Source organism: Schistocerca cancellata, chromosome 1 (assembly GCF_023864275.1).
Source record: "Schistocerca cancellata isolate TAMUIC-IGC-003103 chromosome 1, iqSchCanc2.1, whole genome shotgun sequence".
Classification (NCBI taxonomy): Eukaryota; Metazoa; Arthropoda; class Insecta; order Orthoptera; family Acrididae; genus Schistocerca; species Schistocerca cancellata.
The window spans coordinates 139289228-139312582 of record NC_064626.1 but is presented as its reverse complement, the minus strand read 5'-3'; the positions used below and the strand labels follow the sequence as shown (position 1 = coordinate 139312582).

Sequence of the window (23355 nt, the reverse complement as noted above, 5' to 3'; positions counted from 1 at the left end):
CAAGTAGAACATCAAAGGAAACAATGGAGATGTTTATGTGGTAGGCCTATATGTCTAGTTACAATATATTAATGCTGTGAATCACAGGTTTTAGTGTCTTTTTCACTATAGAATCATTCAGTTGGAACGTGTGGTGCCTGGACGATATTTATCAGATATTTGATGTTGTTATTAATAAACGTTGATCCAATGCTGGACCAGTGTTTATTTATAACATTCGCATGTTTTGTATATATTCCTCGCACTTACGCTCTGATATTGATTCCCAACAATTTTTTCAAATTAGGCCTACCAAACTTTATTTTGTGTACGCGCTGCTTGCTGCATCAGCTGTTCTAAACAGAGTAATATTTGTTTGCTACCAAATGATGCAGTATACTTGCTTTTATCGAAATTCACTGTATTAAAAATCTTTGAAAGTATTCATACAGCTCTCTATAAGAAATTAGGGTTAACGTGTGATATAGACTGTTCCTGGTATCTAGGTTGTGGTGAAAGACAGATCTGTAGCATAGCCTTACTTCTAGGTTAGGCTGAAAGGTGGTAATTAGGTTGCCAGTAGGTAAAGCCAATGAATATGAAAGCTAAATAGAGATTGTAGTAATGAGATGACGGTAGTGCAGTGTCGTGTCCATAACAAATTTAATGCACCGTTCATTATAAAAACTAAAACTACAAGATAAATTCAGAAAATGTGTATTAGATTATGGTCTCTGATGATTATTTTGCTGCATAACAGTCAGTAACACTATCATTGGAAAAGTTCGAAGAACACCCTATCTGAATGTTCTTAGGACGATTTCTTCTCAAATCGTGCAGTGTTAGGAGTGAATGTGTCATATCATTGTTTTGTATCCTGAGGGGGGGGGGGGGGGGGGAGGGAATCATTTCTCTGCTGATTTGTTAAAAATTTATAGATCTATCTGAGTATGTCTGAAAGTGTCATAACTAAAGGGGAAATGACAAAAAACTGTAAAAATACTACATGCAATAGATACCTGGAACTATTTTTAATAAAAACTTTGTTCATATATCAGATATGATTAACATGTACCCACTTAAGAGTTTTTCATCTTTAATTTGGAAAAATGAACGATGAAAATTTGTAATTTTTAGAACACTTCAAAATTATGTTTTGAAAGTATGAATAGTTACAGGATGTTAACTTCTTGAGAAACGATAAAATGGAAAGGCCGCTAACTGTCAGTTGTGACATTAATTCCTGAAAATCTTAAACCATCGAAATATTTGTGCATAAATTTTTTGATCCTTTATAACTCTCAAAAACCTCCATCCTGAATATTCTAAAAAATTGCTTGGTATGTTAGTTAGTCATTTTATATATGGAAGGTACAATCAGAGTGGGCAATATTTTGTGGTGCAAAATTTGAGAAATTTTTATGTTAGACGTAGCTTCTCTCAAGGTAAATAATAATAATAATAATAATAATAATAAAAATCCTGGACACTTAAAAATTTTAATTGATTGTTAATGTTGAGTAAATGTAATACAAAATGGTATATATTAGTGAAAATAATTATTTTACAGCCTTATAAGTGAGAGGGAAACCAATGGTTCATTTTGTTCAAGCATTTTATAAAAATAATTGGACATAGAAAATAGCTTTGTGCATACATTCTTATGTTTCTGATATTATTCACAAATTTTTGTCTTTGCCATGATTTTACTTCCTTAAGACATTCCATTAATTAAAAATTGTCTACACTGTTACAACCAACACTGCATTGTTGAAAAGAGTTCGTTTTCTTTTCATCTGCTCCTCATTGAACTTGTATAGCCGAGCTGAATTTGCGCATGGACAAGGATGATCCAACAAGGACAGTACTTGGAATGGGAACTTCACACTGATTGATGGTGGCCATTTGAAAGAATTTGCCATCTTGCAGCTCCTAAGAGAGACTAATTGCTTGTCCCACCCACCACTGATTGTAATATACACAAGGAATGTAGTTGCTCACAATAAAGTCATCTAAAGTATGCTGAGGTCTCTGCATTTCACACATAGCCTGTTACGGCTGCGTTTTGTGGAGTACTGTTATTGAGTTCACTGAATTCCTGCCACTGGCTTCAGAGCAGACCACCTCTCTCTCTCTCTCTCTCTCTCTCTCTCTCTCTCTCTCTCTCTCTCCCCCTAATGGAATTTCCATGATGTGCTTTCATTTAGAAGTAAGAATTTTGTGTTTTGTAGTAATTTTGATGTGGTATGTACAAATCCCCAATAGTATCTCTTATAGCTTCAACAGCTTTGCTCTAGAGATTAAACCTTGTTGCAAGATGTTTACAAAGGCCTCCTATCCCATCACATGCACTTTTTCCATGACCTGTTGCAGAAACTATACATTTTTGTCCTAGTTTCTGTACTGTGCTTTCCAGACTCCTAAGGCTGAAAGCGGTTTCTAAAATGAGATGCTGCCAAATGTCCATCAGTCACACATATGTATTTAGGAAACTTATAGCCCCCACACGCTACATCATCAATTGTTCATCTGCACTGTCACAAATGAGACCATCACTGACATTAGCAAAAGAGTGTGAAGTTCCAAAAAAAGTGAGCAGCTCATGTGAGTACTGACACTTCAGGTGCGTGACAATGGTAACATTGAACTTTGTTCTGCAAAGCAACAGACCAGTTCTCAGCAAAGTCGAAATGAAAAACTAATGTGCCAGTATTTTGGAATGTGGCTGATTTTTCTTATGCTATGGTCTGTCTCTGAATCCTGCTTATACGATGATGAGCTACTCCTTCTATAACCCAAAGCCTAACCTCTGTAGCAAACTTCCCTAGCTCCACTGTCTTCTTCACCAACTCCTTACAGTGCATAGATTACATCATTGTCAGTACCCTGTAGGTGAAGGTGTAGTGCACCAATGGTCATCAATTCAGCACCGGAACATACTGCACACTCCTGCAACCAACATTTATCTTGTGGATTATGACACACAAAAGAGCATCAGGTTCATCTCCGTGTACCTCTTCCCTGTGTCACTACTTGTGGTGAAACAAATGAGTTTCAAATCAGTGCAGTAAATACATCTGGATACTTCCTTCATTGGTTGGCATTTTGCCAATTTTGGTTGTGGAGAGTAGAATTTTGAGAGCTCAATTTGTAAATTTGGGTTCTCCTTTTTAATTGGGGGATACACTTCTCTTTCTGATCTTGTCATATATCATTTTATCGTGTTAGTTTCACGATTTTTGCTAACAGAGATAACTTTAGTCTGAGGGGGGGGGCTTTGCTGCATTCTTTGTCTGCCCGTAATTAATATTCGAGGGAAACATTGTAATTTTGCAATGGATGCCCACAGTAGGATGCCCATATACCTTTTTCATTTTTTGAGCTTTTGAAATTGAATAGTGTGAGGAAGTTGGTTTGTATTTGTGTATCTGCTGCTTGGGTAACTGTCTGGTAACTGTCTCGGTGTCAGTAATTGTACCTTCTCAGTATAGGTGGCTGCCTAGGTAGCAGTGTTAAGGTTCTGAAACCATACGTCACATTGGTTGCACATGTCACTATCTTCCATGTTCTGCACCAGGTGCATCAACATTATACACTTCAAAGTTTTGAAGATGTTGCTTGTGTAAAACTCGTTAAAATTCTTCCAATTTTCTTTGTAAATATCACTTTTGCTTGTGTGCGTTGCTTTGTATGGGTGTTTAATATAGAACTCTCACACTTGTTATAAACAGAAAAGAGCTGGAAACAGTTTGCTGACAAGCATGTTTTACACTAGTGTGTCAACAATATGCAGAATGTTGAAAAATTTTGAAATATTGCCCACATTGATTACAGTAATTGTTAACACTTTAACCAAACAAGACATTGTGCGCAATATTTGTAAGTTTTGTGGTGGGTGTTTGCGACTAAATAATCTGTAAAAACTCGTAAAAATGTGATTTTTTAAAAAAATTTAGTAATAAATGTTTACATATACAGATAGCGGGAGCAGAGAAGATATTGTTTATAATTGTCAGTTGTATCTGGTAACATAACAAGGAAGTTAGCGTTCTGTGACTTTCAAGTGTGTGTCAACTAAATTTGAACATAAGGGAGCTTGAAAACAGAAACATCTGGGAGGCCTCCTGTACTTTTGGATTATCAGTTATGTTTTTTTTAGTTTACAAAATATACATTTTTCAAAGGAGTGTACCATTTACAAAAACCAAGCTAAAATGAAAATATTTTATTTCAACACTGGAGACTCCAGGTAGGAATATGAACAATGTAGGAAGAGAGATTAGTTCTTACCATAAAGATGACGCCTCAAATTGCAGTCGGGCACATTTAAAACACACTTACACAAAGCTTTTGGCCATAGCCGTCATTAGCAAAGTAGAAACACACACCATTCATACACACAAGCAAGCACACCTCACACACACGACAGCTGACTGTGGCAGCTTGGGGGCCCATATTGTCGGAGTTCGCTGTTGTGTGTATGAATGGTGTCTTTCTCCGTATGCTGATGAAGGTTATGGCCAAAAGCTTTCTGCGAGTATGTGTTAATTGTACCTGTCTGCAACTTGATGTGTCATCTTTACGGTTAGTAGCAATCATATCTTTTCCTACATAGTAAATATTTTATTTCTTAACACATTTGGTACAGAGGTCTGACATTTTTTTTCCAAAGAACATTGATATGCCCTGTACGATTTGAGATGAAATTGCAAATTAGTGAAAACTTGACATTTTTAGCTTCCATTTTTAAACTTTAATTTCAGTAGCACAGTTGTTCAGCAGCAAAGTTGTTCAGAGCTTTGATGCTTGGACTGAGGAAAGAAGATAGTGGGGAGTCTACTAAAATGCCTGCCAGTAAAGAACCTCATGGATGCGTTTAATTTTCAAAACCATTCAGAACAGAATATGTGATTAAATGAAAATTTTTTGCTTATGTGTTTTGTGCCAGAGTAGTGATCACCTCAAAATTTAGCTCTCAATATTCTCCAGTGCATAGAACAGCTTAGTGAATTACTCAAGTTTCTAAAGAGTGTGAATTCATTGTTGTTACGTGGACAGTTAAACAAAAGTATTAAGCTGTGTATCTTCGGAATGAAATAAGAAATCAGTCAACTGATTGCTAATATTATAGTGTCTTTCATTCCTGCCCTGAAAGTCTGCCTTCTCATCTCTGCTATTGGCAGTGCGGAGTTGACTTTTCCAGCATTTGCTGTATTGTCACAGCTTAGTAGTACCCATTGAAAGTGCATGTAAAATTTTTGTTAGTACCTGATACTTTTTTGGGCTAAGGGTCAGTATGTTTGATGTGTTTGTTATGATGCTTGCAATTATGTACTTATTTGAAAATTAATGGTTTTGTTAGCTTATGAAGGAATTTGCATTTTTCACTATGTCCAGTGTGGCTATGTCTTTTTATTTATTTATTTTTTATTTTGTTGTAGATGCTTCATGTTTTGGCCCTCTCAGTGATTGCCGTAGTGATGAGGCATCCTGAAATGGTACAAGAAAATGTAGCAATAGACCCAGTTTTGCCGACACCATTAAGTGAAGTTGATGACACTTTAGTAGAAATGATTGCACCAAATCTTGGCAGAAATATTGAAGTAAGCCTTCATCCACAAGGTGAAGTGTTGAAGCAGACAGATTTTGCTGCAGCTCATGGATACCGGGACATCTTCGTTCATAGAAGTCTTAACCATCGTACGTAGCACTACTTGGTGTTGTAAGTTATTAGTAGTGTTATCAAATGACCATATAGTTCCTTGTAACCATACCTAGGGAAAAACCAAATTGTTGCATATAAATTGTGACAGAAGAATCTATGCCTTCACTGTTGTTAACTATTTTGTTACATTGAAAACAAAAAAAATGATTTGTTAATATCAACTTGAATGGTATATGACAGAGAGATTACGTATGAGTTCATTCATTTGATATATTGTTGTTAAATCCATTTTCAGAGGACTTAAATGTTGGAATGGTTGTGACTTTCTGCACATTTGCAATAACTCTGATAATGGTATATGGTGCAATTAAAGGCAAGCCATCCTACTTGATGCCATTCTTTTGCTTGCAAGTTTTTGATTTCTGCATTGCAAGGTAATATGTAGTTTTTTTTTTTTTAATTGCAAGTTGTGTGTTTATTATGCACTATTTAATATTTACTTTCTTTTTAGTCTGACTGCTGTTGGGTACCTGTGCTACTTGCCAGATGTCCACCGTGTTGTTGAGGAAAATCCACATCTTCCATTCCAGGAAGAACTATTAAGACTTAACCCACAGTGTCTGTCCTTGCTGGTTCTCATGTTCTTCATGTTAGCCATGATGGTCAAGGTAATTTTGTCACACAGCTAAATTATTCTCCAGCAAGTGCACATGCAGGGTGTATACGACCCGGGGCAACCGGGAAATCCGGGAAAAACCCGGGAATTTTTTCGTCCGGGAGAAAACCGGGAAAAACCCGGGAATTTTTCGGAATTCCGGGAATTTTTCATTGTTTTAGCTTTCAGTTAATTTTTTGCAATTTTGACTGCAGAACTGATTCTCTAGCAAAGAATGTTATTGTATCCTGCTACTGGAGAATGATACTGCAGCAGTAAAATATAAACAAGAGGGAAAAAAATAAAACTTTATTGGCAAAGGAAATGAGCAATTTACAACAACAAAATACCGTGCACGCACAAGCGTCTGCAAATAGCAAAAATATTTCAACGGCCGTAGGGCGCAGACTGTAATTCTTTGTAACAATAAACTGCTTGCTATGAGCATGACTCACAACTGTTCACGTTAGGTTCGTTTGACCAATTGCCAGCGGTCTGTTGCGCAAGCGCATTTGACTCGCGTATAAGCAGTACCTTCTCCCGCTACTTGAAGTTTGGCTGTTAGCTGTATCGGTAAGCAGCCAGATGCAAACGAGAAAAATTTTTCTCCCGCGTCCTAGCTGCCAGATTCACGCTTGCACAGAGTTGTCTGGGTTGTAGTGGGGAGGGGGGTTTTTATCTCCACGTGACCCGTGTTTACGTTAAGTGATTTCGCTGCTTCTCTTCGTGTACAGCTCCCAACGTCATGTGAAAACAAACGGATTTCTGTGGCCGGGAGCTATCAAGTGAATTAAAATACATTCACATAATTACGGAGGGCAAAAATATATTATTAATTTCTTTTCTGATTTTATTTTATTTCCAAGTTAGTAGCAGTCAAGCATTAATTGCCTTGCAGAACGGTGAAGTCATTTTTGCAAGTTTGCTAAAGAAATTTGGCTTTATTAATCTTTCCGCTGAGGCAATCATTTTATTTGAAACGAAGTGTTTCATTCTACAGTATTGCCTAGTTCCAACTGTTCGCTGAATTTCAAGTGCACGTTATCATCTTCTGCCATATACGGCATTATGCCATGATAAAGAACCTAAAATGAGATCGCAGAGTACTGGTACTCCAAGAAAATTTACATCCCAAAAACCACACTGAAAAGCTTACTATCAGATGGGACCTACTTCATTGTGAACTGGAAAAAGCCAATTTGCACTTCAAGCCGAGTTATGCATTTTATTATGGTTTACGAAATTCCGATGCTCTTTGGAGTATCCTCTAAAAATGGTTCAAATGGCTCTGAGCACTATGCGACTTAACTTCTGAGGTCATCAGTCGCCTAGAACTTAGAACTAATTAAACCTAAGGACAGCACACACATCCATGCCCGAGGCAGGATTCGTACCTGCGACCATAGCGGTCGCTCGGTTCCAGACTGTAGTGCCTAGAACCGCACGGCCACTCCGGCCGGCGGAGTATTCTCTGATGCTCTGTTTCTTTTATGGTGTAATGTAAGCTCTGTTAGTGCTTTATACACATGAACATGTGGGCTTCCTACGCCACTACAGTTGCACACGCACAATAATGCCTGTTTCCTGGCGTTCTCTGGCAACTGGTAAATCGAACCTATTTCTAACAGTTTCCTGGTTGTATTGCGAACGGTGGTTAGAAAAGTGTTACTTTCAAAGAAAATTTCTTTTTACGCAACATGAATTTTGTTACGTGTGAGAAAGTGGGATGGATATCTAAATCACAGAGCATTCGAAACTGAACAGTTTGAGGACCAGCCACTCACAAGAATTTCGAGCTGAGACATTTACGTCAGAATTTTTAAATTTACTGGCACATTTGTGTGATGCATCTTAAAGTATAACACGCACAAAAAAAAAAATCAATATTACATGTGCAAGCTTAGCTTCTGTTGTGGCGTGTTAATCTTAGAGACCAAAATTATGTGTGAAAGCTTAGCTTTTCTTGTAGATATACGGTACTGTGTACATCAATGTAAACCGTTAACTTTTCCTCTTGCGTGTTCGCGCTATGTAACCAGTGATCTTGCTATTGGCTGACTATAACAGGTGTCCTATGCTTTCAATAGCTGCTGTCATCGGCTGGCGACATCTCGTGGCTTGAGATATGACTCGCTCACAAAAGGACATCGCAACCTCGGTTTCAACGCTCCGGAAACTAACGCGCTGTGTTTGGTGCAATTCGAATTTATACTTTCGTAATACGAAAATATGCAGCGTATATGTTGCTGCAGATCAAAGGTCTTTCCAAAACTTCTCTCCTTTTTTTAATCAAAAGTCTCTCCAAAACTTCTCTGTCCCGTCTTTTCTTTTTTTTTTTTTTTTTTTTTTTCCGGGAAGTTCTACGTTATTATATAAAACGTTAACCATTCAAAGGATTGATAGGTTTTACAGTTCCGAGGGAAAATCTACGGAAAACCTACTGTCACTTAGCACAGAAAAAGTGTATTTTCGCCCGGGGAGAAAGCATATTTTTTAAACGGGATATCCGGGAGAAATCCGGGAATAATCCGGGATTTTTTTTTTCCTTGTCCCCGTATACACCCTGACATGTTTTACAGTGTTGAACAGGATTTTGTGACAGAATTTTTTACCGAATTACCCTTTCCCTTATGATTAAATTAATCCATTTGTCTTATTAGCTAAATGAATAAGTATCAGATGGTAGATTCTGAATTTTGTGGCTGTTTCATATTTGTCTGTGTCAAGTGAGTCACACGAAGATAGTGCAAGAGACGAAGGCAAAGTGTACAAAATGGCTGACCCACCGGTGACATGGTGAAGTGTTTGTTGTTGGAGGAAGGCAAAGGTCAAGGGCTTACACATCCAGTAAGCCTATGCTTGTAATATGTTACACAGAGGTGTACCATAGGTCTTTCTTCCAATGCACCATTTATGTACGAAACAGGAAGGGGACACCCATTTATGAAACTTCTGTATATTGATTGAATGCACAGTTCGTGCAATTCTCAGATGAAGCTGCTTTGTCTTAGGTGGCAGCTTATAGTCTCCATCCTTGGGCATCACCTGTGACCAGCTTCTGATGGCTTGTAAGCTGTATCGTTCATTATCTCAGTATTATGACTTCACAGTACCATATGATGACTTTGAGCGCAGATGCAAGTGTTTGTGTTAGTCTTTGATTTGGTGAGTGACTGTCATTTATTCAAGAAGAGAGTTGGTTAGTGCAGACCAACAGCAAATTTTGTCACATGCTTGAATTTTTCACCTAAAACATTGAGCTTTAACTAAGAAAGGACATAAAATAGTTAATAAAGCATATAGTGAGCTCACTTTAGTTGCCATATAAAATAAGAATATTTTTGAAACAATAGTGAAAGGGTTAATTTTGTGGAATGATTATTCTTAGTTACTGGTTCATTTTGGTGTTGAATGATATACAGAAGAGGTCATTCCACATCAAATCACGTAAGTCATGTCACCCATCATCTCAGATTTTTATGAATTTTCGCACATTTGCTTATACTTCTAACATAAGAAGTTATGCAAAATCTGTTTGCTCTCAGACTAAAACTTTCTCTCAAGGGGCTCGCCGCTCTTTGGCGGGTTCGTGCTTGGCTGCCACGTGGCCGCAGCCTTTACAGCATTTTTTTCTTTCCGTGCTGCATGTCTATTCTCTTGCTATTTTTTTTCCCTTTCCGTGGGGAATATGCGTGGGGTATTATTGGGAATGATCTGCATTCTGTCGCTGACGTGCGAACAATATCCCTTTTGTTTTTCGCTCCCTTTCCCTTTCTTTGTTTCCCTTCTCCTCTCTCCCTCCATTTGATTGTTTGAGGTTCCTCTTTTTCTTCTTCCTCCCTGTGCACTCCTGAAGACCAGCTCTTGGGTCTTGATGCGCAATAGGTGACTGGGTAATGCGTAATTCCGAGCCCCAGGTCGACAGGTAGGGTTCGCACGTACCCCCTGGTACAGGCCAGGCCCAGGAAGGGGTGATTGCCTGAGTTGTAACATTCCCAAATTACTGATTGGTTCCTCTGTCATATGTCGAGCAGTTGCTCGTGTTCTTCGTTTTATCAATTTGACAAACCTCTCTAAGGACATTTGATGATGCTGTTTTTTAATCCTATGCCTGTCAGTCTGTCTTTTATCGTGTTTTCCCTTTTAGTTGTTGTTGTCAACTTGTGCCTCGCGGTGCATTCTTAGAGTAGTCAGGGCGCTAATGACCGTTGAAGTTGTGCGCCCTAAAACCACAAAAAAAAAAAAAAAAGTCTGTCATATGTGTGGGAGGTGTGACCTAAGGCGTGAACTATCACCTAAGGTGGGTGCGCCCCCTTGTGAAGGGGGCCCCCAGTTGGAAGGAGCGCGGCATCAGAGACGCTGGCAGTCATGGGGGATTTCCGTGCGATGATGCAGTCATCTCCCTACTCAATGTCTACAAAACATAAATGCAATGAGGCTAATGATTCAAAAGCCCTTCCTGCTGTACCACGGTTCCTTATGGTCTCACGTACTGAAGACGGTCAATCGTTAGCTATGGTAAATCCATTTATTATTCAGAAAGATGTAGATGCAATTGCTGGCCCTGTGAAATCCTGCTGTCGTTTACAGAATGCCACTTTGCTTTTGGAGACCACTTCTGATTCTCAAGCACAACAACTGCTTGCTGTCTCGCTTCTCCACAGCTACCCTGTTTGTGTCGAGGCCCATAGAACTTTGAATTCTTCCCGTGGTGTAATTTACACCGAGGTCGAAATCCAATCTTACCTCTCTGATCAGGGTGTCATTACCGTCCATCGTGTAATGGAAAAGGCAGATTCCTTCTTAGTGCCCACATGCACTCTTTTCCTTATTTTTGATAGAGTGGTGCTGCCATCCAGGATCAAAGCAGGCTATAAAATTATCGCAGTCCGGCCATACATTCCGAACTCGATGCCCTGCTACCAGTGTCATCGTTTCAACCACACTAGAACATCTTGTCGACACCTAGCCACATGTGTCACCTGTGGTAGGGATGTGTACGTGGATGATTGTCCACCTTTTTCTCCCCTCTGTATCAACTGCAATGGCGGCCATTCCACCGCCTCTTGGGATTGTCCAGTGTATCTTGATGAGCGGGCTGTTAGACTACACAGTCGCTCGCAAGTTACTGTCTAGTCGCAAACCCTGCGTTCCACTTTCTGATACCTGTAGTTCTGTTCTTGTTACCCCTCGCTCTATGAAAGACATGGCCATGCAGATATGCGATCTCCAATTCAGCTCTGAGATTATGAAATCGCCAAGTGTCAGGGTAGCATTGCCGTACCCCTTGTCCAGCTGTACAACAAGCTGTCAAACTCTCACCTCAAGGGGCAAAGCAACCAGCTACACAACCGGTAGGCCAGAAAGGACAGAAGGAGTACTCCTGTGAAGACTTCCTCCGTCCCTCCAACCAGACAACACTCGAATCTTCATCTAACCAGAAAGGCTCGAAGAAGTCCATCAAATGCAAATGGTCTTCACCTTCGCCACCTCGAAGATCCTCTCCGATGCTGTTGGCGTGTGATACTTCAGCCTGGCCAGTCTCGGGTGTCGCCGGTGCGCACCAACAACAGTTTTTCGACATTGGGCTCTGCAGACTGACCACACAAGCAAGCTGATGCTTCTGTGCCCTCCAGTTGTGCCTCTTCCCCAGCTGTCACTCGGCAGCCGACAAGATAACAGCCCTATGTCTTCCTCATCGTGACTCTCCTCCACTGGAATGTTCACGGCCTTCCGCCTCACAAGTAAATTTTACGGCTTCTTTTAGCATCACAGCGTCCCCTTGTACTCTGCCTTCAGGAAATGAAATTGCATCCTCATGACCACTTTGAGCTTTCACATTTCTTACTGATTCGTTTTGACCTTCCCCCTGCGGTCGGCATTCGCTCTCGTGGGGGGGGGGGGGGGGGGGGGGGGGCGTCATGCTGCTCATACGGAATCCATCTTCAAGTTGTTGCAGTTTGCTCTTTCCTTCCCCACATGCCTTTTTCTCTCTGTATCATATATGTCCTTCCATCATTCGTTATCACCACGGCAGACTTCCTTCAACTTACTGAGCAGCTGCCTTCCCCATTTTTGCTACTCAGTGACTTTAATGCACATAATCCCCTTTGGGAGGGGGGGGGGGCTCCCAGGGCCTGTCAGTGTGTGCCCTCTTGGCTGACTTGGCTGACCTTCTTACCCAACGTAACCTCTTCTACCTTTGGAACACCCACTTTCCTTTCCGTCTCCTCGCTCACACACACCTATTCCCATTTGGACCTCTTCTTGTGCACTGCCCAGCTGGCCCCTCGTCTTGAGTGGTTCGTTCTTTCTGACACCTGCTCGAGTGACCATTTCCCGTGTGCTATCCATTTGCTGACTCCTACCCCACCCACATGCACACCTAAGTGGCAGCTTACTAAGGCTGACTGGCAGCTTTACTCCTCCCCAATTGTGATGACCAGGTAGACTCTCTCATAAGCGTTACCCTTACTGCTGCAGAACGTTGCATTCCCCGCACTTCCTCTTTACCATGTTGTGTCCCAGTCCCTTGGTGGACTGAGGCGCGTCGCAATGCAATTCGCTCACAGAGACGTGCTCACCGCATTTTTAACCGCCACCCTACGCTGGATAACTGCATTTGTTATACCGTATTTACTCGAATCTAAGCCGCACCTGAAAAATGAGACTCGAAATAAAGGAAAAAATAATTTCCCGAATCTAAGCCGCAGCTGAAATTTGAGATCCGAAATTCAAGGGGAGAGAAAAGTTTTAGGCCGCGCCTCCAAATCGAAACAAAGTTGGTCCATTGTAATATGAGACACAATTCAGGTCGAATGAATGACGATACAGCTACAGTAGTTTGGTTCGAGCCGTAAGCTTAGCAGTTAAGCTTTACCATGTAGCCATTGCTATGCGTCAGGCTCTCCGTCCTTATTTATGCGGGTACCCTTCGTTTTTCACGTGCTTCGTCTGGTTTGAATTAATTACTTATTTTTCTTTGATCTGATAATTGCCGTTCTCTTTGTTATAGGTGTTTTCGTCACTCTAAGCTGAAAATGCATTACTGTACTGTGTCATGCATTGTTTGTCGCATTCCGATAATGAATGTTCACGACCTGTCGCTGCTCGCGGCATGGTTTGCTTTTGTGCGTGCTACTGCCGCTTACAATAAAAAAAAGAGAGTAATTGTATCAGTAGCGAAACAATGGCAAGAGACTGCTATTTGTTGTTACTTACACTGCTGCTTTCTTTGATAATGATCAACAAGAACCAAATAATAAAGTGCGTATAATAGATGATGTTCTGAACGAGAGTTTAGCGAAAATTTTTCTCCGTTTGAAAATCTTTGCAGATGCCTCTTTAGTACATGATTTTCTGCACAGAAATTAGTCATCTTAGATTTAAAAATCTAGTCAGTTGCCGTGCTTCATTTCTGACTATATCACTATTAGGCATAAGAATAATACGAATATGAACATGACATATGTGTATACTTCCGCGTTTATGTTGTCTCACTCTAGTTTCGTAGTTTATTAGGCAGACAGGATTTAAATGAGATAGCAGCAAACACGAAAGAATACATGGCAAAATGTTTATATTCGTATTATTCTTATGGTGAAGAGAATACTGCACATGATTCAGAATTCACAAAAGTTCCCATTAGCAACCATCTCTTCTCACAGGTAGAAAAAAAATCAGAACATAGAATTGGCCATACTGACAAACATCGCAAACGGTCTTGCCAGTCGGATTTTCGTAGTACATTGAAAAGCTGAAAAGCTGCTACATTTGAAGATGAACAATACGGAATTTGTATTTACTTCGTTGGATAATGTATGAAAATGCAGTGGTCGAAATTCGGGGCGGAGAAAAAAGCTCGTCTTCCACCTTTCTTTTTAATTTATTTACTGACGCAGAGGTTTTGGCACCAGTATTTATCTTTGTGCCTGTAAAGCATGCCTGTGTAGCGCTACATATATTCGACGGCAGAAGTTAGTTGTGGCGGCACCTACCAACATATTTCAGAACTTCCGCTTACTTTGCACTCGATTCTAAGCTGCAGGCGGTTTTTTGGATTACAAAAACCGGAAAAAAAGTGCGGCTTAGATTCGAGTAAATACGGTAAACAGATGCGTGCAAAGTGTCATCGCATTCTTTGGGATAGCAAAAGAGCTAGATTGGTTTCATTCAGTAGTTATTTTAACAGTTTCACACCTTCCTGTGTCGTGGGACAACTTCCGACTGCTCTCTGGGACCAAGATCCATCCCCCAATTTCCGGTGTGACAGTAGCTGACATTGTCATCGTGGACCCTATTGCTATCTCAAACACCTTGATCCGCCATTTTGCGGAAGTTTCAAGCTCTTCCCACTATCACTCTGCCTTCCTCCGTCGGAAACGACCGGAGGAGGCTCGGGTGATACCCTTCTCTTCTCCAAATCGTGAGTGCTACAACGCTGCCTTTACTATGAGGGAGCTAGATCAAGCTCTCCGTTCATCCCGATCCTCCGCCCCAGGGCAGACACCATTCACATTGAGATGTTGCAGCACCTTTCTCTTGTGGACAAGCAGTTTCTGCTTAACATGTACAACTGCATCTGGGCAGAGGGCACATTTCCTGGATGCTGGAGTGAAGCCACCGTCCTACCCATACCTAATCATGGCAGGGGCAAAAACCTTCCTTGTAGCTATTGCCCCATCTCTCTCACCAGCTCTGTTTGCAGGGTTACGGAAAATATAATTCTTGCCCGGCTTGTGTGGTGGCTTGAGTCTCGCCATTTACTAATGAATGCACAGTGTGGATTTAGTGCGGCATTCTGCAGTTGACCATATCATTAATTTGTCCACCCATGGCTTGAACGGTTTTCTGTGTAAATCCCAGATTGATTTGGAGGTGACCTAAGACGCCTGCTGGAGAACTGGTTTCCTCCGTACTCCTTACATGTGGCGCCTGCCCTGTTTTCCTCGGGCATTTTTACAATACAGAGTTAGTTGCATATGGGTTCTGTCTTGTCAGATACCTTCATGCAGGAAAGTGGTGTGCTTCACGGTTCTGTCCTGAGCGTTTTCATCTTTGCTATCGCCAATAATCCTATAATGGCCTGTCTCCTGCTGGGCATCACCAGCTCCCTTTTTGTTTTTGATTTTTCCATCTATTGCAGTTCTCCACGGACCTGTCTTACTGAGCGGCATCTTCAGAGCTGTCTTGATTGTCTTTACTCCTGGAGCATCAACAGTGGCTTTTGCTTTTCCCCTGACAAAACTGTCTGTATAAATTTCTGGTGCTGCAAATGTTTTCTCCCACTATCTCTACATTGTGGGCCTGTTGCCATTCCATTCGTTGAAACTAGGAAATGTGTATTATCTGGCTGCCCGCTGTACGCGGTCCCTCAATGTCCTACGTGTACTTTCCCCCTGAGGGTCTGGGAGTTAGAATAGGCCCGAGGTATTCCTGCCTGTCGTACGAGGCGTTTTCACACGTTTCGGCCCATAAGTGATGGTACCCTGTAGGATTTGGCTTCCATACTTCAAAATTTTCCAGAAGAGCGAGCCAATTGGATAAGGGCGCCTTACAGGGTGCATCGTGTCCATTGAAATCTTTAGCCCACTTCCTCATCGTCGCATTGCAGTCCTGCCCATTCTCCATCTCTTGGGCGAGGACGTCTTCCTGGGTGCGTTTTCCACCATGCACTCTGCAGTGTAGATTTCTGCGTCAATGATGATCATGGGCTTCTTTGCACCTGATATCCAGCACGGTAGCCAGTCCGTTGTGGTGGGGCAGCCATGTACCCTGTTGGTTGTAGCCTCCTGACCACGCAGGGATCGCTGTGCTGATGCCTGTGTCGTTAACTCTCCACCTTTGCCAACGGGTAGATGCTCATCCCCCTTGGGTGTCGGGACTCCTGGCAATGGCCATCCTGCCAGGTGGACTTTGCTGCGGCTGGGTAGCGCCTGTGGGGAGGGCCTCTGACCAGAGTGGGTGGCATCAGGGTGGACGACATGGGATTAAGTGTAGTCCATCATATCTTGCTGGTGGTGAAACACCAGCAGTCTCTAAGCGATCACAGTTCAATGCACAGAAGTACGACCCCAAATCGTTCCCCTCCCTGACCACACCATTGGGAGAAATGTCAGACTAAGGATGGTAGTGGATCTTATTCGCCCTGGTGCCTTGTATGTTCGAGAGCTGATAGGGAATCTTTCATGATGATGAAACCTCAGTTTTTTGTTGGCCGTTTAGAGGACAAGTTCAATCTTGATCAAAACAGCATCCTCTGCCCAGTCACAGGAGTTACACGCTTGTGACAAGCTGGGGGATGTTTCTGTAACCATCACACCTCATAACAGCTTAAATATGGTCCAGGGTATCATATTTCACAGAGACCTTCTTTTGCAGTCCGACGCCAATTTAGAGCGGTGAGGTGTACATTTTGTCGGGCATGTCCACCAGGGTCCAAAGGATAATCAGGCTGCCGTCGGTGCCTTCATCTTGGCCTTTGAGGTTGATACATTACCCGAGAAGGTCAAGGTGATGGTCTACCAGTGTGATGTAAAGCCCTATATCCCTCCCCTGGTGCGGTGCTTTAAGTGCTGGAAGTTTGGCGATATGTCTTCCCGCTGTATTCCAGCGTCACATGCCGAGATTGCAGACGCCTGTCACAACCCAATACTCCATGTGCCTTGCCTCCTATCTGTGTCAACTGCGGAGAGCACCATTCGCCTTGCTCGCCTGACTGCAGGATTATCCAGAAAGAAAGGAAAACCATGGAGTACAAGACCCTGGACAGACTGACCTACACTGAGGCTAAGAGAAAATTTGAACGCGTGCATCCTGTGCATGTGACATCGTCTTGTGCAACCGCTACAACAGTTCTGGCACCATCGGCTCCGCCAACCCAGGTCACCTCTCAGAGCCGGAAGACTGCACCTGCCCCCCCCCCCCCCCCCCCTCTGCCATTGAGGACATCCATCCCCACTTCTAAGCTTCTTCTAAGTCTTCTTCGACTTCCCTCGCTATGAAGGGGTCCCTTGGGTCACTCCATTCCCAGGTTTCTTCTAGTGCGAAAGACGACACCCGCCAGTGGCGGAAGAGCCCAAAAGCAGCTGGTCGTAGGGCTTCACGCTCATCCTCAGTCCCAGAGACTGAGCCAGTGAAGTCCTCCCAGCCAGGGAAACCCAAGGAGCAGCCAGACAAATCCGAAAAGAAAACCCCTCAGACCAAGGAAATTGCGGTGGCACCCACACCACTGCTACCTACGAGCTCTGCGGCCAAGGATGGGGTAGAGATTTTGGCGTCTACTGAGGACCTAGATTTCGCCAGACTCTCGAACACAATGGATATAGACTGCTCAGGCTATAAAGAGGTGGCAGCAGGTGACTCTGAGGCGTAAAGTGCCTCATTGAATGTTCCATGCCTTGCCAGTCTCATGATGTCATCCTCCAGTGGAATTGTGGTGGTTTTTTCCACCGCCTGGCTGAGCTAGCACAATTGTTTCTGCAGCAGAAAGCGATATCCCTCGCTCTTTAGGGTGCCCGAGGTGCAAGGCAGTCCCTTGATGGTCGCTGGAAGTCAGAAGCAATTAAGGAGCGTTGGTGAGCACTACAGCAACATAAGCAGCACCCTTCCCTGGAGCACCTCATAGCCTTTAAACGGTTCCGTGCCCGTGTTCGGTACCTTATCAAACAACGGAAGAAGGAATGTTGGGAGAGATAAGTCTCCACCATTGGATGCCACACGTCACCTTCCCAAGTCTGGGCAAAGATCAAACGTCTTTTCGGGTACCAGGCCTGAACAGCTGTCCCCGGTGTTACCATAAATGGCGAGTTCTGTACTGACGCAAATGCGATTGTCGAGCACTTTGCTTGAGCCTCTGTGTCGGAGAATTAACCCCCAGCCTTTCACAAGCTCAAACGGCAGCTGGAAGGGAATGTCCTTTCATTCACTACATGCTGCAGTGAATCCTGTAATGCCCCATTTACAGAGTGGGAGCTCCTCAGTGCCCTTGCGCATTGCCCCAACACAGCTCCTGGGCCTGATCACATCCACAGTCAGATGATTAAACATCTCTCATCTGACTACAAGGGACATCTTCTCGTCATCTTCAACTGGCTCTGGTGCTATGGCATCTTTCCATCGCAGTGACAGAAGAGCACCATCATTCCGGTGCTGAAACCCGGTAGAAACCTGCTTGCCTGGGAAAGGCAAATGTCCCGAGTTCGAGTCTCTGTCCGGCACACAGTTTTAATCTGCCAGGAAGTTTTCATATCAGCACTCACTCCACTGCCGAGTGAAAATATAATTCTAGATTTGATTTTTCTCATAGAAAGGCAAAGAGCAACTGAGACCAGATAGACTAATTGTTGCATGCCAGTTAATCTCAATAATGAATTTCAGCAATTGTTGCATTGTTTTCATGCCTATAAAGCTTTCAAACAAGCTATTGCTGTCGAACAACACTTTTTTATCCATGTGAGCAGGTGGTTGGCTGAACACACAAATCATATGTATTATAGTCTTTAAAAAATTACTGAATTAGTCAAATGAAAGGAAAGAAATTTTCACACTTAAAATTAACTTGCTGCCTAGAATGAGTTATACTTAAATATGCTAATTTGATACCCTTGCATCTGAGGCAGTGAGACATTTAGTGGATGAACGTACTTAAAATGATCCTTTTCCATCACAGCAATAAGTATTTTGATTTCAGATGCGCTTGTCAGTTAGCAGAAGACCCATTAAAATTTTTATATTGTTAGAAAGCTTAGAATCTAGGGGATAATGCAAGACCAAAATCAGGTTTCCAGGAGGTTGGAGAAATGTGATATAAGCATTTTTCCACATCGTCGCAGTTTTTCTGAAATTGAAAATTGACATACAATACTACTGTGTAAAAAATTTATTTGTAACTTTACTGCTTCAACAACTGGATACCTATTAACTATATGCCATACTACTGAAAAAATTCAAAATCAAAAGCTTCATAAACATCTGAGTTGTGGGCATTTATGTAGATAAGTACCGTTTTGCATTGACATTCTTGCAGAATATTTTATATAGAATTTTAAATGTAGTGATAAAGTCATAGTCTGAGGCCAAAAAGATTTTGCAGAAGTTCCTGTGACAGAAGTGTAAGCAAATATGCAAAGTTTTGTGAAAATCTGGGATAGAGGGTTACAAATTGTTGAATTATTGTGTGTTTTGACATGGAATGATCCAAAAATCATATTATCGAAAGGGGATGTGAGCTTTCCGTCTGCATATGCCTTTGTACTCTGCGAGACACCTTACTGTTTGTGACAGAGGATACACCATGTGTGATTAAGATTTTGTCCCACATTGGCCCATTTGGAAAATGTGTGGGAAGAGCAGCTGTCAATAATTATTTCTGTAAAAATTTGAGTTTCTCTGATTTGATGTTATTAAACATCGCCAGGGAAAATAAAACAGGTATTTTTGATAAGTATAAGACGTCTTTGCACAGAAATAAAAATGTGTAGTTAATTTGGACATTGTTGGCTGTTGAGTGTATGTGGGAGAAAGGACCAAGTTCAGGACTTCCCTAGGAATGTGCCTTGGAGTTGATGTAAAAAGTCAGGGCTGTACATTGAGATTAGATATGGTGGAATTTATAGGAGGAGGATCAGAGATGTGGTTTTTTTTTCCCCCTCCATAGTCACTTGTCCCTCCAACATGCAAATGATAGTCTGGTGGTTTCAGTAACAACATAATTTTATTTTCTCCTCTGTACTTTCTGAACTGCATTGTGCTCCAGTATAGCATAGTTCTCCCTGAGGTATTAAGTGTTGCTCGGGAAAATAAAACTGGTATTTCTGATAAGCATAAGATATTTTTACTCAGCAATAAAAATGCATAGTTAATTTGTACATTTTTCCTTGTTGAGTGTCTCAATGTATGCATTTCATCATTTTAAAGAAGCATTATGGGTAAATAGCAATTTTAGAAAGTTCAGTTAATTGGTTAAGTATTCATAATAACTAGATGGTATTACACTGCTGTGAAAGATTCTGAGAAAGTTGTCGAAAATAGATGTACAAGTGATTGTATATGAGAGAACAAATGCAATTTTTTATGCATGGGGAAAGGGGGGGGGGAGGAGGAGGAGGGAGGAGCAGCCACTGATAGTGTAATTGGAATAGTGTATGAACTAGTTCCTATCTGCTTCGAAAGTGGTTAACCCATTAGTCTGTTATGTCAGATGCTAATTGTAGCTGTTAGTAAAAGAATATCAATGCTCGAACAATTGAGATAATACAGTTCTGGCTGAAGACCTAAAGATAGAAGCATTAAAGTTAAATACTCCGAAAATCTGAAACATACATTTTGTAGGCTGCACTAAATCAGTAATTGGGGAGGGAAAGGGCCCCTGGAGGAATTTCAGAGTTAAATTAACTGTCTTGTGGTAGAAAAAAACACACTTCTGTTCTGTACAAGAAAGATGCATCTCCATTTGTTGTGTGTCTTACATACCAAGAGATAGAGCTAGCTGTCCTGGTATTATGTTGCAAGAAACAGCTCACTTCTCGAGTTACTTCTTCGTTGCATCAAATGACTGATCCATGGTTTATGTTTAGTGGAACACTGCAGCAAAGTTATCAACAATGGAGAGTTTTTCAGTTGTCTTGTTTTAACTTCAAATAAATCTACTGTTCAAAAAGTAGTGGGCAGTTTGGAAGGACGACGACTTAACTTATTAGTCCAGCAGTCTGTACATGCCTTCTGATATGGAAGAAATCGCTTTTGGCAAAGGCCATGCTGATTGCAATTGCATTCCTGTTCAGAAAAAATGGGAAGTTTTGAAACCTAACAAATAGAAAAAATGTAAGGGAATGAGGAATTACAGAAGGCAAGGTGAATATTTGACAGCACAACAAGAGGCGGCACTAAATCGCAACTAGTCTAGTCTAGTGCTGATGTGAAGTATTGCCTGCAGAAATATTATTCAAAAATGGTCCTTTCTGTATTCTAGACCTACTCCAAGAAACATCTGTTCTGCAACTGTATGTCACTAGCTAGACACACAGAATAGACCCTTAACAAGGAAATTTTTGCTGGTCACCACTGTAATGAATGGTCAGCCTGTAGGCTTTCTCTTTGTAAAGGGGCAGAGATTGGATACAGTGGTAAATTACAGCAGGTTTTTTCTATTTTCCTCCTTGTAGAAAGACACAACTAGTTATGGCACGCATGCCTCTCTTCTGATGTGCGGTTAAAATTTCTACAGTGGATGTGACAGTTTTTAGACTGCAAATTGAGGATCTCATACTGTGGAAAGTATGATAAAATTTATGACATATTTGCTCTCCACTTATCTGTATGGGATCACTAATGTCTACAAAATAAAAAATTAATCCCACCACTGTCTAGTGGAAGGACAAAGCTTATCAAAACCTAATTGTCCAATCTACTACACGGCAACACAAACACTGAGATTTGTTTATGATTACATTACTGAATAGAACTTTGTCATGTCAATGAGTTGGGTGATGATAAAAAAAAAATTCGAAGTACAGAAATCTTCTGCATCATGCATGTTAAATGAAAGAACCTTTGATGCACAAACATATCTTTTGCCTAATAATTGCCAGAAAAGAAACTTGATCCATTTTCATGATAATGCCGTTGCGCATAAATAGTTAATGGTAAGAGACTGCTTGGATAATTATATGATCCGCTAAAAGTTGTGATTATCTATAACCACGCAATTGCAGTATTTTGAATAAAATGCCAATGCCAGTTGGTTTTTCAGAAACTGATTTTGGCCTCAAAGGCCATTATCCAGTGGTTTTATGTCAGATGCCCTGACAGAACTCAAACTCCATGTTACGTATAACCACTGGCTAATGGCCTTGGGGGCCGAAACTAGTTTTAGTATTTTAATATATAAATTTAAGTGCAACTGTTATTCAAAATCAGTGCTACAGTTTGGGGTTCTGCATCAAGATGCTCCAAATGTTGGAGGAGAAATTTTTCATTGTTTTGTTCTTACCCATGTTGTTATATTATCCTGTAATTATTGCACAAAATTAAGTTCATTCTCAGTTTCATGAAATTCTTATAATTGTTCACATGAAAAATGTAATGGCAAAATCATTGTGATTTGAATCCCAGTGTCCTGCTTGGCAAGTTATATCTCTTTAATCACAGTGCCAACTCTCCATTTAAAAGTAGGAAATCACTCAAATGTGATGACTGTTGACATCAATCTTTTTGACCTTCTGAACTTCTGTCTGTGAACTGTGTACTGTATGGACAACCCCAAGCGGCTCATGTATCATTTGTGAGTTTGTGCGTGGTGCATGTGGGACCCTGAGCTATTGTGGCCGTTTCTTCCTTCCAGAGCTGCATTCATTGCCCTGTGGCAGTCCCTCCCTGTCCTCACTCCTTCCCCTCTGCCGCCTCCTTTCCCTCTCTCTGTCCTTGCATACTTGGGCCTGGCTATCCCCCTTGTTTCTGGTTATTACTCCCAGTTTTTTATCTTGCTTTTTCATTTTCACCTTACCTGTTTGATGTTTTTGGCCCCCCTTTGGGGTTTGACTTCCTCTTGTAAATTTTCTGTTCATTGTGTGCGGCAGCTGGGGAAGAACATCTTGGCATGTCTAGTGTGTGGCCTTAACCATCTCCTTCATCTGTTACCTGATGCTATTGTCCTTTAACACCATATAGCCAGGACGGTAGTCACTCCGTGTGGTGGGGTAATTATGTACCCTTGCTGTTGAGCCCCTGACAACACAGGGATCACATTTCTGATATGTGACGTCCCCATGTATGCCTAGAATTGGTTGCTTGTCATTCTGGAACATTAGAATACCCAGCAACAGCCACAAAGTCAGATGACCCTTGCTGTATCTTTTTGGTGCCCACGAGGAGAACACCTGATCAGAGAGGGTAATATCAGGGCAGGTGCTTTGCATATGAAACGTCTTAAGCTTAAAGCTGGATGTTCCTCTACGGCTGTCACTTCAGATGGCAATGGATCTTTCAGTGTTGCTGCTTATAACCTGCCAGGCTTTCCTTCCCTGGCTACACCTTGTGAGGAGGGTTGGCTTTCGAT

General features: G+C 41.6%; 1 protein-coding gene across 4 annotated transcripts in view; it reads left to right on the top strand.

The window, feature by feature from the left end:
- The window catches only part of LOC126166879 (lysosomal-associated transmembrane protein 4A), a 31845-nt gene that overhangs the window by 1581 nt on the left and 6909 nt on the right, over positions 1 to 23355 (top strand). For all 4 annotated transcript variants that reach the window (XM_049920438.1, XM_049920437.1, XM_049920441.1 and 1 more), the window contains exons 3-5: positions 5421 to 5679; positions 5940 to 6078; positions 6156 to 6312. In XM_049920438.1, the coding sequence (XP_049776395.1) occupies positions 5421 to 5679; positions 5940 to 6078; positions 6156 to 6312 (555 nt within the window). The remainder of the gene's footprint in view (positions 1 to 5420; positions 5680 to 5939; positions 6079 to 6155; positions 6313 to 23355) is intronic.